We start from the raw sequence: 12,842 nt of genomic DNA, 5'->3' as shown, positions 1-12,842 counted from the left end.
TCCTGCTGCGCTCTGGAAGTTGCGCTAGCAGCTGGATTCTGCGGTGCCATTGGGGACGCAGCTGCGCTGGCCCCTGCATCTTGCGGTGCTGTGGGGGGTGCAGTGGCGTTCACCGCTGCATCTTCTCTGGCCTCTGACATTCTCCCCCCCAGTTAACGTTGGCCAGGCCCTGGGTTGCGCTGGCTTACCGGTTGCCGCTCCACAGGCTGGATGATCGGGGAACGCTGGGACTGCAGGCCTCTGCTTCTCCTTCCTGCGCGCTGGTCTCTTCCCACGCAGCACTTCACTTTTTCGCGCTCTCCGGCTGGCTCCACCCACAATGGCCCGCCCCTTTGGCTTCCCGCATGCGCCAAGTGGCAGGGTAATGGCGGCAATGGCGCAATAGGCCTATGGCACACAACACAGTCTCTGGCACACAGGACCCGGGGACACCGGGCTTCCTAAATCCTGTTTGTGACGCCAAAATGGGTCCCCCGCCAGGGCAGTGGGGTACTCGGTACCGGGCCGGTATCTCAGAGGGAAGTGTCACAGTAGCGGTGACCCAGTCCGTGGCCCTGGACATCCATGTAAAAGGGGTTAAGCGTGCCTGATTAAAGTTTATAAGTGAATGATACGTGACGCCACCTGTGGTGCTCGACAATGAAGGGGTTAAGCCGACGCTGCAGGCAGATCCTCTGGGACAGATGGTATAAGGCAGCAAGATGTAATAGCTCCCCACAGGTAGAGCTGTAGTCCCAGGGCAGTAGTAATAGGTGTTGAGGAAGAGGGTGCAGTGTTAGGCACAGAGATGTAGCAGTGCTGAAGGGGTTGCAGGAAGAAGGCAATGACACAACAGGGTGCAGTTTCCTTTACCTTTACTTTGCAAGTGCAGTCCAGGATCCAGATTACAGATGGAACAGGAGTTGGCCAGACTGGAAGCAGCTCAGGAATCTCTCTATGCAGATGGGTTGTGTAGTCTCCTTTCTAGCGCTTATCTGAGGTACATGCAGTACTGAGTTACACTGAAGTTCCTCTTGCTTGCTCTCTTTTAGAACCCCCTCGTATGGCAGACAGCTGTAGCCTCCATCTGGCTCACACGCTGCTGTTGTGCCTCCGAGTCTTATGTGGGAACAGAGAATTTACAGCTTCCCATTCCTCCGGTTTCTGCTGCAGGAACATCAGTTACCATACAACCTCGGAGACCGGACTCCGGACCATGCGCTACGCTAGAAGTGAGCCTGAACTCTGCTCAATCCTCCAGCTCTTCTCCTCTCGTCCACACACTTCGCCCTCCTCACACGAACTAACCTAACTTCCCCTTCCTGGCCCCCAGAGAGCAGCTCCTCTCCCAGCTTTGGTTCAGAGCTCCCTCTGCTGGCCTGGAGTGGGAACCGTGCTGTGTGTTGTGCTTAACTGACAGAGAGACCCTTTATTGCTTCCAAGCATGACATCACACTCCCTAGGAGGAAGGTAATGCCACTGTGGCGACCATACTCCTGGGGGCGCCACATGTGCACATACCCTAAGGGAGCAGCGGCCAATGTGTTATGTTCTTAATAGCTTTTCACACTTTGTTGTACTTTGTTGAGTATGACTAATGATTCTCTTTTATTTTTCTTTATTTGACCTAATATACTGTAGACTACAATTTGGTTATGTCTATTCCAATTTTATTCCAAAATTAATACACAGAAATTAATCAAAAAAAGTGTCAGAGGTCAGAAATAAATTACCTTTGTAAGAATGTCTCATATTTCCTACGGTACGCAAATCCTGCTCTTCGGACTCGTAAATGCTCCATTAAACCTAAGTACTTTACCTGGTGGCGAACCAACATGTCATCAAATTTTCCTGTGGAAAACAGATCAAGTTTTCAGATTAAGAAAGTAAATAAAGATATAAATTATCATGGGGGGCAGTGAGCTCATCAAATACCCCTTTCAATATAAATTAGGCCTTATTCACTTAAATGTATAAAAAATAAATCGCCAGTTTTTCATACAGTAAAAATATTTTTCATCTGCATTGTCATCCATATGCCATCTACATGCCTGTGTTTTACATCCGTATGATATCCTTCTGAGATCCGTTTTATGCATCAACAATTTAAAAAGGATACAATTCAAATAAAGTTTTCTCTGTTAACAATTAAAATGGATGTGTTAAAAATGAATGGCATATGGCATTGATTCATGTGTATAAGTGTTCAGATGAACTACATCATTGGCATCCATAGGTCCGTGTACTCCGTTTTTCTTAAGAACAGTATATGACCATATAACAGGCCTGTCTGAACCAGTATAGGAAAAGCTGTAATAAAATTAATAAAATTGCCCGTTGGCATTGTGTGGAGCATTACACAAGTGTAGGTAAATATGCCCTATGGAGACCGCAAACGATGCATGTCAAATTACATAGTGGAAAAAGTGAGATAAGTAATATCATAAAGCAGCATTGAGATAATACAATTTGTAGGTTGTATCCATACTCAAAACCAGAATCTTTTGCGGCCAGCATATACTAGTAAGATTTTTTAATGCTTGCTGTTGTCTGGCCAAATAGTGGCATAAGTTGTCCGCTTTTGATTGCTTGTGCTAAATTAATACCAATACAGTACAATGTATGCATTTTGCGTTAGTCTTCTGTATAGAAAAACTATCAGTCCATAAAGCAAAAATAAGTTATGTTGTGGTATATACAGTACATACCACCACAACGGAGGCCAGGTGGACACTATTTTGGTTTTCAGTTTTGGGCTGGAAAATATACATGTACGTACTGTAATAGCCACTGATTAAGAATCAATGTACAATGGTAGTCCAGATAGTATTCTTTATGGGTAAGATGTCCACATTTCACAATGCGGTTTTCGTTTCCCATACGCGCATACACGGTAATAGGTGAAATGTCAGGGGGAGGCCCTACACCATTTGTGTATTTTACCATAGTTGTGATCTCAAAATTTAAAAAAAATTAGTTTACTTCCTATTTATTGTCACCCATCCTAGGCTTTGGTCTGTTCTGAGCTATTATCATGGCTGTGTTATAGTGTTATATACAACATGCTCTTCTTACCTGGCTCCTTGCCGTTGTTTGGTTTGATACATCTAATATATGCAGATTCCTTGGACATAAGAATTTCTATTAGACTTGTCAAACTATTCTTGAACTGGGTGGTCACCTAAAAGAGTGTTGTAAGTAGTGTGAAGTGAGTAGATTCTCAATAGCTTTATTTTTTTTTAGGCTTCAAGTTTATGTGGGCTCTTTGGTGACTGAGTCACACTGGGCCCCTCTTTGCTTTAACATTTATAAAAATAAAACAATTAATTAGAACAAACTTATGGACATATTTACAAAGAAATGTTACATAAATATCAACACAGTTCTAGCTTTGGCAATTATTCCTGTTGATTGTATGATCACGGGGTCATGTAAGAGGATTAAAAAATGGATCTGCCAGAATCATACAAAAATTGAGGACTCGTGCCAAGTAATGTTCTGAAGTATCACATGCTTTGCTAATGAAGATGCAAGGCAATGGCCACGGGCTTGTCAGGCGTTCCTGTAGGGTGAGCCCATAGAGTCTATTCTCCCTGTGGGTCCAGACACACCAGTCTGACCCTGGTCACAGTAACTGGATGAATATGCAGCAGGAGTTCACAAGATTGCCAGAAACGATTCAACAGCTCTTGGAAAAAGAGGTAACAGAAAGAGGGGCTAAATTTAAAAAAAAAAAAGAGTGTGCTCCATTTAATGACACATAGACTATGCTGGTATAGAGGAGAGAGTGACAGCAAGCTGTATAAACTGTTATTGCAAGCCTGTACAGTAAATACCAAATATTTATCTCAGCTCAATCCATTACATCTTGTGAGAATATTTGTGACTGGTAAGCTCGTTACCGCTGTGTAAAGTAGTTTCTCTGTAAGGCTATGTGCACACGCTGCGGTTTTTGCTGCGGATCTGCAGCCGTTCTGCAGACAGTGTACAGTAGCATGTAAATCTATGTGATTTACAATCTGCGGATTTTTAACTGCGGAAAAGAAAATGACATGTCAATTATTTTCTGTGGATTCTGCTGCGGTTTACCATCTCCTCCATTGTAGAGGTGATAAACCGCAGGGGAAAACCGCAGGCCAATCCGCAGGTAAAACCGCAGGTCATTTTACCTGCGGTTTTACTTGCGGTTCCGCAGATACAAATCCGCAGACCAATCCGCAGCGTGTGCACATAGCCTTACGGTCTCTTGTGTACCTCTGCATTCCTTCTACCACTAAGAATCACTGTACCCTAAATATAGTTAAGGGCTCACACCACCATACAAGCAAAACCACTCCTAACAGACATGCATTAAGAATACCTATTACATATGATAGAAGAATAAATCTTACAGTCTCAGGCCTTTTCCTGTTGTCCAGTTCCGACGTGTGGAAACAGTCCCTTATAATATAGTTTTTAGATTTTATAAGCACCTGAAAAATAAGAGTTGGTGTAATAAATATGCACAAGACATACTGAGCAGATAGAGTAAAAAAAAGACGTCCTATATTCTTCTTCCTGTCCAAAAACATATTGCAAATGAAAAGTAAACTGATTCTCTACACAGAAAAAAAATTACAAGTATGATTCAGAGACTATCATATATTAGGGAAGCATTTGCATTATCTCTACAACAAACAGTGGAACAATTTTGTTGACTAATGGGATGACTCTATACCAAATCCTTATAAATGCATTAGGTGACTTATTCATACTTAGAAACTACCTGTCTCTTTTCTTATTGTCTGATTTAAAGGATGTTTCAGGTTTATTGTGGTACACCGTTGGGACTTTGGCTTTGCCAACCAACTTCCTAAATGTTGTTCAGGTTTAGAAAATCATGGCTGCTTTTACCAGAAACAGCACCATACCTGCCCGAGGGTTGTCTGCTCCTGCATCTCACCTTACTGATGTTAAAGGGCTGAACTACCATACAACATAATCTGTAGATAGGTATTGTCACGGATGTGTCATTTGCTGCAAACTGTTGCACTGCATCTGTCTGCAGAAGTTATCGGTTATTTGCTTTGCAGACTAGTGGCCACATCCCCCTCTCCAAACTAATGACCACACCTGGACCTGGGTGTTACCTTCCTACTTCCTGTTGGGAGGTCCGGGTGTTATTTCCTGTTTGCACTTCTCTGTTGAGACTTGGAGCAGTAGCAGTCTACTAGTGGCCTCTTGGAGTTTGGAGGGCGTTGGTGTGTCAATCTGAGTCTATTCAAGCTAAGTGTCCCCTTTGTTGAATTTATCCTTGCTGACTTTAGCGTTAGTAGGATTGACTATCGTTCATCCTGTCCTTCCCGATGCATGGCTCATTGCGAAGGTAACACAGTGATTAGGTATCCTGCTTGGCGATAGGTGCGGAACCTATATAGGGATCGTAGGACAGACAGGGTGATGTTAGAACAGTTCAGGGGTCTCCACTTCCCCCTTCACTATTGTTTGGTTCCCTTTGCCTTATCCCTTTGTGTTGCACTTAGTCTGTCCAATACTGTGCGTGACAGGTATGGTGCTGTTTTAACAAGGAAACATCCATGTTTTTCTAAACCTAGACAACTCGTTTAAGACTTCTCTACCTGTTTGTTTTATGTCTCATCATCATATATAAGTGCACAATTTTGGTACTGTAAGTTTAACAACTGGTATGTTCATGCTTCAAATCTAGTTTATAATGCACAAAACCTCAGTATATCAATGCTTACCTCTTTTAGATTCCTGTAAAGCAAGTCATTATTTTTCTCCAAAAATCCTAAACAAGTAAAATAAAATTAGGGACACAAAATATCTTTGTTTTGAAATTCTTACACAAAGTTGCAATCCACTGACAACAGACTACCAATCATACATAGAATATTTAGAAATCATAATGGAAAATAGTAGCACTGCAGCCTTGAAGCGCTGGGGTCCTGGGTTCAAATCCCACCAAGGACATCTGCAAGGAGTTTTCATGTTTTCCCCATGTTTGCGTGAGTTTCCTCCGGGTACTCCGGTTTCCGCCCACACTCCAATGACATACTGATAGGGATTCTAGATTGTGAGCCCCAATGGGGACAGTGCCAATAATGTTTGTAAAGCATTGTGGAATTAATGGCGCTATATAAATGAGTAAAATAAATAAGTAAATCTTACACAAAAATGTTATCTTACCATTTTCTGCCATCTAAAGTATAGAAGAGACTCACATAATCCCTACGGGCATATGGTGAATACTTTTGCTTGAATACTTTTCTCAATTTTTTTTTTGGGGACTTAAGTATTTACATCTATAGTGTTAATACAAAATGTAAAGTGAATGTGTGGCGCCCCTGAGGCTCAGTCGCCACAGAGGTACTGCACCTTCTCCTAAGGTGTAGTGCCCCACCATCCTGGTAAGTTGGGAGCTCCTTTCCACACTCCAACACCTACACCCGCACACAGGATAGTTCAGCAAAGGACCAGATTGCAGCTCCATGCTTAGAGGGTAGCAGAGCACCTTTCGTGGGTCCTTGCTTCGTAACACGAGATGTGCTGGGAGATGGGTGGAGTTTAGATCCATATAAAAGGTTGGCAAGGTTTAGAATTACAGATCAGTCTGACGGGAGGTCAGTCCCTTAGGGGAGAGTCTGACAGAAGGTCAGTCTGGGGAGAGTCACAGAGATGTCAGTCCGACAGAGGGTCGGCGGAGTAGGAAGAGAGCCACTCAGAGAGGAGTGAGGATCCCTGGAAGAAGGGATGGAGGAAGGAGTGCTGCAGCTGCCTCAGTGACCTGAGCCAGCTGGCACGGGAAAGTAAGGAAGGTGGAAGGACGTAGAACTGTAACCTAAGCATCCATAAGAAGGAGAGACAAGTACGGAACGAAGGAGTAAAGAGAACAGAGAGGAGGAGTGGGTTGGATAGGATCCCTGCCTATAGGTTCTCAGCGCAAGGCCGGGGCCCGGTCCCCGAGGTTGTATGGACACTTATGCTTCTGCAGCAGACACCGGTGGAGAAGTTGGCTGTAAATGCACTACTCCAATCCAAGACTTGGGACACAACAGCAACACGGATAGAGAGCCGGGATCCAGGAGCCTCCCTGAGCAGACTACAGCTGTCTGTCATACAAGTAGAGTTCTAGGAACATCTAGACAGGAGGTATTCCTGGGTAACTAAGTACTGGAGTGCTTCACACCACAAGGCGCATTGGAGGAGTCGTTCAGGAAAGGTACATGTTGGCGGAGTGTTGGAGAGGAGAGCCCTGACTTGCTCGAGAGGTTGATTGAGTCTTTACCCCGGAGGACACAGCACGGAGGCAGGCACCAGTGTGTACCACGAACTGTGAGTAAAGCTTTGAAACTGCAAGCTCTGGTGGCCTCCATTCCTTCGTCGCTAACACCTTCAGCACCACTACATCTGGGTACCAGCATCCACACCATCCTGCACTTCTCCAGATCCATTGCAACTACACTGCCCTGGGACTACAGCTCCACCTGTGGGGAGCTACACCATCTTTGCTGCATCACACCATCAGTCCCAGCGGATCTGCATGCAGCGTTGGCTTAACATCTTACATGCCAAACACCACAGGTGGCGTCACGAACTATTCACATAAACTACATTAAAAACCACCATTTACTTGGGCGCCCAGGGCCACGGACCGGGTCACCGCTGCTGTGACGCATCCCCCTGACACTGGCCCGGTACCGAGTACCCCACAGCCCTGGGAGGGCGACCCAATTTGGCGTCACGAACAGGATGGCGAGACCCGACACCATCGGGTTCTGTGCGCCTGAGATTTATTGGACTTTATGCTTTTGAAGATGTGCAGAAGACCTGATTTGATAGACTGTAAAATAGACATTAGAAATGGCCGCTGGCGCGGAGAAGAAGGGCGTGAAGAGATGGGAGGTCCTAGGAAAAGACTGCGAAGAGTCTTGGGCCTCCCCTGCCTGAATTACTGTATGACAGCTACATGGCCCACCCCCGAGGGGTTCGTATACTGGCTTGGTATGGAGGCGCTGGGAGAAGACGCCGCCCCTGGAAGGAGGGGCAGAAGAAGCTAGATTCGGGAAAGGGGCCGAGGCAGGAAGAAGAACGCCAGAACGCCATTTTGGAGAGAGAGGGAAGGAGGCCTGTGGAGCGCGGGGAAACGGATCTCCCTGGCGCCATGGCTGAAGGCTCCAACCCGACTTCCGAGATGATCCGCCGGCAGCTGGCAGAAGAGATAGCCGAGCTGACCACCCGGTTATGGCTGAGGTGGGAGGCCTTGGAGAGGCTGAACCGGCAGCAAGCCCAAGAAGGGCCTACACCTGCGGTACCCGTTCCACCGGTACCTGCTACCACTGCACCGGCCTGTCCTCAGGCAGCGTTGGTTTACACCTCCACGCTGTCCGTGCAGCTGAGTGCCGCTCACCCGGAAAAGCCAACGGAGACCCCGGGAGCTGAGACTGTGCTCCCGCCTGGACCTGTCGCGGCCGCGCATGTCCCTACTGAAGCCCTTGCGGTTCTGGAGCCGCCGTCTGCTCCACCACCGCCAGCACCCGGACCCGCCATTCCGGTGGGTGTCCCCAAAACGCCCCACTGCCTTGGGCCTGTACCGGAGCCGGAGCACCGCCAGGAGGTCCCAGGTATGACTGCAGCCCTTGCACTTGGGAAGGCCCTGGGGTGCGCGCCCATAGTGGAGGCGGGACAGGTCGTGTTGGACCTCGTCTGGGACCGGGATGCTAGCCCCAAGGGGGAAACATCTGAACCCCTAACGGTGGTGCTGTGGGCCCCAGTGGGTGAGAACGGGTCCCGGGAGGAGGAAGAGGAGACTGAGGCCCGGTGTCAGGCTACCTTACGGCAACTGGCAGCTGAATACCGGGAGAGGGAGCAGAGAAGGATGGCTGTACGGGGCCCTGATTTAGACCATAAAGAGAGAGCCCGTGCTGGTCACTTTGGTCCCCGGGACGCAGCTGGATGTGGGCAAGTTTTGAATGTGAACCAGGAGAGAGGTTTCGGGTTCATTGCAGACCCCAAGAGAATCAGTGATCTCTTCTTCAGTCGGCGGGATGTGGAGTCGCATCTGAGGAAGGGACACTCTGATAGAGACCTGCGGCCTGGAGAGTACGTAATCTTCACCCGGCATGAGGGGCTCAGGGGGTGGTATGCCCTGAATGTACGCCGTATTCCAGAGGAGCTTATTGAGAGGTATAAGCCGAAGCGACCTGTTGCTGCCCCGCTACCCACCGTTGCCATCCAGACTGTTCCGGTACCGACTCCTAGGAACCCAGCTGCCCCTACATCAGCACCAGCCTGGAAGCTTACGTCAAAGTTCTCCAATTTGACACCATGGGAGGAACCATACCTGAAGATTGACAATGAATGCCTTACATCTGGTAGTAGTTCCAGTTCAGCTTCCAGAACCCCAGGAGGGGACCACAATTAGAACATTTCCAGAATTTCTCATTACCCAGGAGGGTTAGTTTGCACCAGTTGTGCCTTTTTGTTCATCATGTTCTATTTTTTTGCTGGTAGCACTTTTTGTTGCCTAAACTTATTGGCAGCGTTGTTTTCTGATTGGAACTGAGGAGATCATGGACGCTGTATGATTCAAAACTTTCTTGTAAATAGTTTGCACCTCTTTAGGTGCCCTTTTTTGGTTTTACATAAATGGACACTTTGCGAAGATGATGTTCTGCATGGACACTTTTCAAAGATGATGTCTACCTCTAAGGACACTGCAAGAAATCCCGGCTGGGAGCGGTGTCCAGCACTTACAAGAATCTTTGCACTGTTTTATTGAAAAGTATTTGATAATGTGTTTTATAAGAGTATTAGTAATTGAGAGATAGCTTTTATAGAAGAATTAGGAATGTCTGGTATAGAGATGAGCAATTTGAATAAAGAATTGAAAGTGACAAGTGACGGACCAGGTATCTGCGGTCAGCGTCTTGCGTTTAGAAGAGAGAGAGAAAAGAAAGATGAGAATGGAATGTGTTACAGAGCATAGCACTTTGAAATTGAGAACTCCACTTAGAATTAAAAATTTTAGATAGTTAGATAAGAATTGTTGGTAACGTTCAAGATGAGTACCTCCTATACTAGGAAGCTTAGTATAAGAAAAGTTTGTTCTGCATTGCAAAATTTTTGCATGTTTCTTTGCTGTCTACTTTGTTTACCTTGCAGCCCGCGGATGTGTTGTGTTTAACGGGGGGGTATGTGGCGCCCCTGAGGCTCAGTCGCCACAGAGGTACTGCACCTTCTCCTAAGGTGTAGTGCCCCACCATCCTGGTAAGTTGGGAGCTCCTTTCCACACTCCAACACCTACACCCGCACACAAGATAGTTCAGCAAAGGACCAGATTGCAGCTCCATGCTTAGAGGGTAGCAGAGCACCTTTCGTGGGTCCTTGCTTCGTAACACGAGATGTGCTGGGAGGTGGGTGGAGTTTAGATCCATATAAAAGGTTGGCAAGGTTTAGAATTACAGATCAGTCTGACGGAAGGTCAGTCCCTTAGGGGAGAGTCTGACAGAAGGTCAGTCTGGGGCGAGTCCCAGAGAGGTCAGACTGACAGAGGGTCGGCGGAGTAGGAAGAGAGCCACTCAGAGAGGAGTGAAGATCCCTGGAAGAAGGGATGGAGGAAGGAGTGCTGCAGCTGCCTCAGTGACCTGAGCCAGCTGGCACAGGAAAGTAAGGAAGGTGGAAGGACGTAGAACTGTAACCTAAGCATCCATAAGAAGGAGAGACAAGTACGGAATGAAGGAGTAAAGAGAACAGAGAGGAGGAGTGGGTTGGATAGGAACCCTGCCTATAGGTTCTCAGCGCAAGGCTGGGGCCCGGTCCCCGAGGTTGTATGGATACTTATGGTTCTGCAGCAGACACCGGTGGAGTAGTTGGCTGTAAATGCACTACTCCAATCCAAGACTTGGGACACAACAGCAACACGGATAGAGAGCCGGGATCCAGGAGCATCCCTGAGCAGGCTACAGCTGTCTGTCATACAAGTAGAGTTCTAGGAACATCTAGACAGGAGGTGTTCCTGGGTATCTAAGTACTGGAGTGCTTCACACCACAAGACGCATTGGAGAAGTCATTCAGGAAAGGTACATGTTGGCGGAGTGTTGGAAAGGAGAGCCCTGACTTGTCCGGGAGGTTGATTGAGTCTTTACCCCGGAGGACACGGCACGGAGGCGGGCACCAGTGTGTACCACGAACTGTGAGTAAAGCTTTGAAACTGCAAGCTCTGGTGGCCTCCATTCCTTCGTCGCTAACACTTTCAGCACCGCTACATCTGGGTACCAGCATCCACACCATCCTGCACTTCTCCAGATCAATTGCAACTACACTGCCCTGGGACTACAGCTCCACCTGTGGGCAGCTACACCATCTTTGCTGCATCACACCATCAGTCCCAGGGAATCTGCACGCAGCGTTGGCTTAACATCTTACATGCCAAACACCACAGGTGGCATCACGAACTATTCACATAAACTATATTAAAAACCACCACTTACTTGGCCGCCCAAGGCCACGGACCGGGTCACCGCTGCTGTGACGCATCGCCCTGACACCGGCCCGGTACCGAGTACCCCACAGCCCTGGGAGGGCGACCCAAATGCACAAAAAAGAAATCTAAGTCAAATCAGTATTTGGTGTGACCACCCTTTGGATGCTTTCACATAGCATTCTGTGTCCCTGTCCGAGCATATGTCTGAAATCCCCCACAAAACAGGGTCCGTACATATGCGCCGACGAGGCCATAGACTGTAATGGTGACGGTAGAGCAAAAGTGCGCTGTGACATGCACCATTTTTGTGAGTGTACGCCTACTGGAGGCGGACACTCAGACGCAGTCTATTATGCCTGAGTGTCCACCTCGTATAGGCGTACAGTAGACTACTGAAAATAGTGCACGTCAGAGCGCACATTCGCTCTGCCATCACCATTACAGTCTATTGCCCCGTCAGCGCATACAACCCGACTTCGATTTGTGGGGGATTTCAGATGTTTGCCCCGACTAGGACTCAAAGTGTAATGTAAAAGCACCCTAAGCCTTCACAAGAGCAAGAAAGCATCAATTCTTGTAGATATACTTGCACACAGGAACTTAGCAGTGATGTTGTTCCAAACCTCTTGGAGAAATAACTTCAGAACTTCTGAGGATGTACGCCTATGCAAATCCTTTTATCTTTCATGTAATCCCAGACTTGATGTTGAGATCAGGACACCATGGGGGCCATATAATCACTTCCAGGACTCCTTGTTCTTCCTTACGCTGAAGATACTTACAGTGGGGCAAAAAAGTATTGTCAGTCAGCAATAGTGCAAGTTCCACCACTTAAAAAGATGAGAGGCGTCTGTAATTTACATCATAGGTAGACCTCAACTATGGGAGACAAACTGAGAAAAAAAAATCCAGAAAATCACATTGTCTGTTTTTTTTTTTCATTTCATTTGCATATTATGGTGGAAAATAAGTATTTGGTCAGAAACAAGCAATCAAGATTTCTGGCTCTCACAGACCTGTAACTTCTCCTTTAAGAGTCTCCTCTTTCCTCCACTCATTACCTGTAGTAATGGCACCTGTTTAAACTTGTTATCAGTATAAAAAGACACCTGTGCACACCCTCAAACAGTCTGACTCCAAACTCCACTATGGTGAAGACCAAAGAGCTGTCAAAGGACACCAGAAACAAAATTGTAGCCCTGCACCAGGCTGGGAAGACTGAATCTGCAATAGCCAACCAGCTTGGAGTGAAGAAATCAACTGTGGGAGCAATAATTAGAAAATGGAAGACATACAAGACCACTGATAATCTCCCTCGATCTGGTGCTCCACGCAAAATCCCACCCCGTGGGGTCAGAATGATCACAAGAACGGTGAG

General features: G+C 47.0%; 1 protein-coding gene across 1 annotated transcript in view; it reads right to left on the bottom strand.

Moving 5' to 3' along the window:
- MYO1H (myosin IH) overlaps window positions 1-12,842 on the bottom strand; it is a 179,553-nt gene that overhangs the window by 77,713 nt on the left and 88,998 nt on the right. The window contains exons 15-18 of the mRNA XM_073582611.1: window positions 5,724-5,770; window positions 4,371-4,451; window positions 3,055-3,160; window positions 1,713-1,830 (exon numbers count right to left, since the gene is read on the bottom strand). Of these exons, the coding sequence (XP_073438712.1) occupies window positions 1,713-1,830; window positions 3,055-3,160; window positions 4,371-4,451; window positions 5,724-5,770 (352 nt within the window). The remainder of the gene's footprint in view (window positions 1-1,712; window positions 1,831-3,054; window positions 3,161-4,370; window positions 4,452-5,723; window positions 5,771-12,842) is intronic.

Source organism: Dendrobates tinctorius, unplaced genomic scaffold (genome assembly GCF_039654945.1).
Source record: "Dendrobates tinctorius isolate UK_male_01 unplaced genomic scaffold, ASM3965494v1 ptg000073l, whole genome shotgun sequence".
Taxonomy (NCBI): Eukaryota; Metazoa; Chordata; class Amphibia; order Anura; family Dendrobatidae; genus Dendrobates; species Dendrobates tinctorius.
The sequence above is the reverse complement of the archived record's forward strand: the minus strand, read 5'-3'. Positions and strand labels throughout refer to the sequence as shown.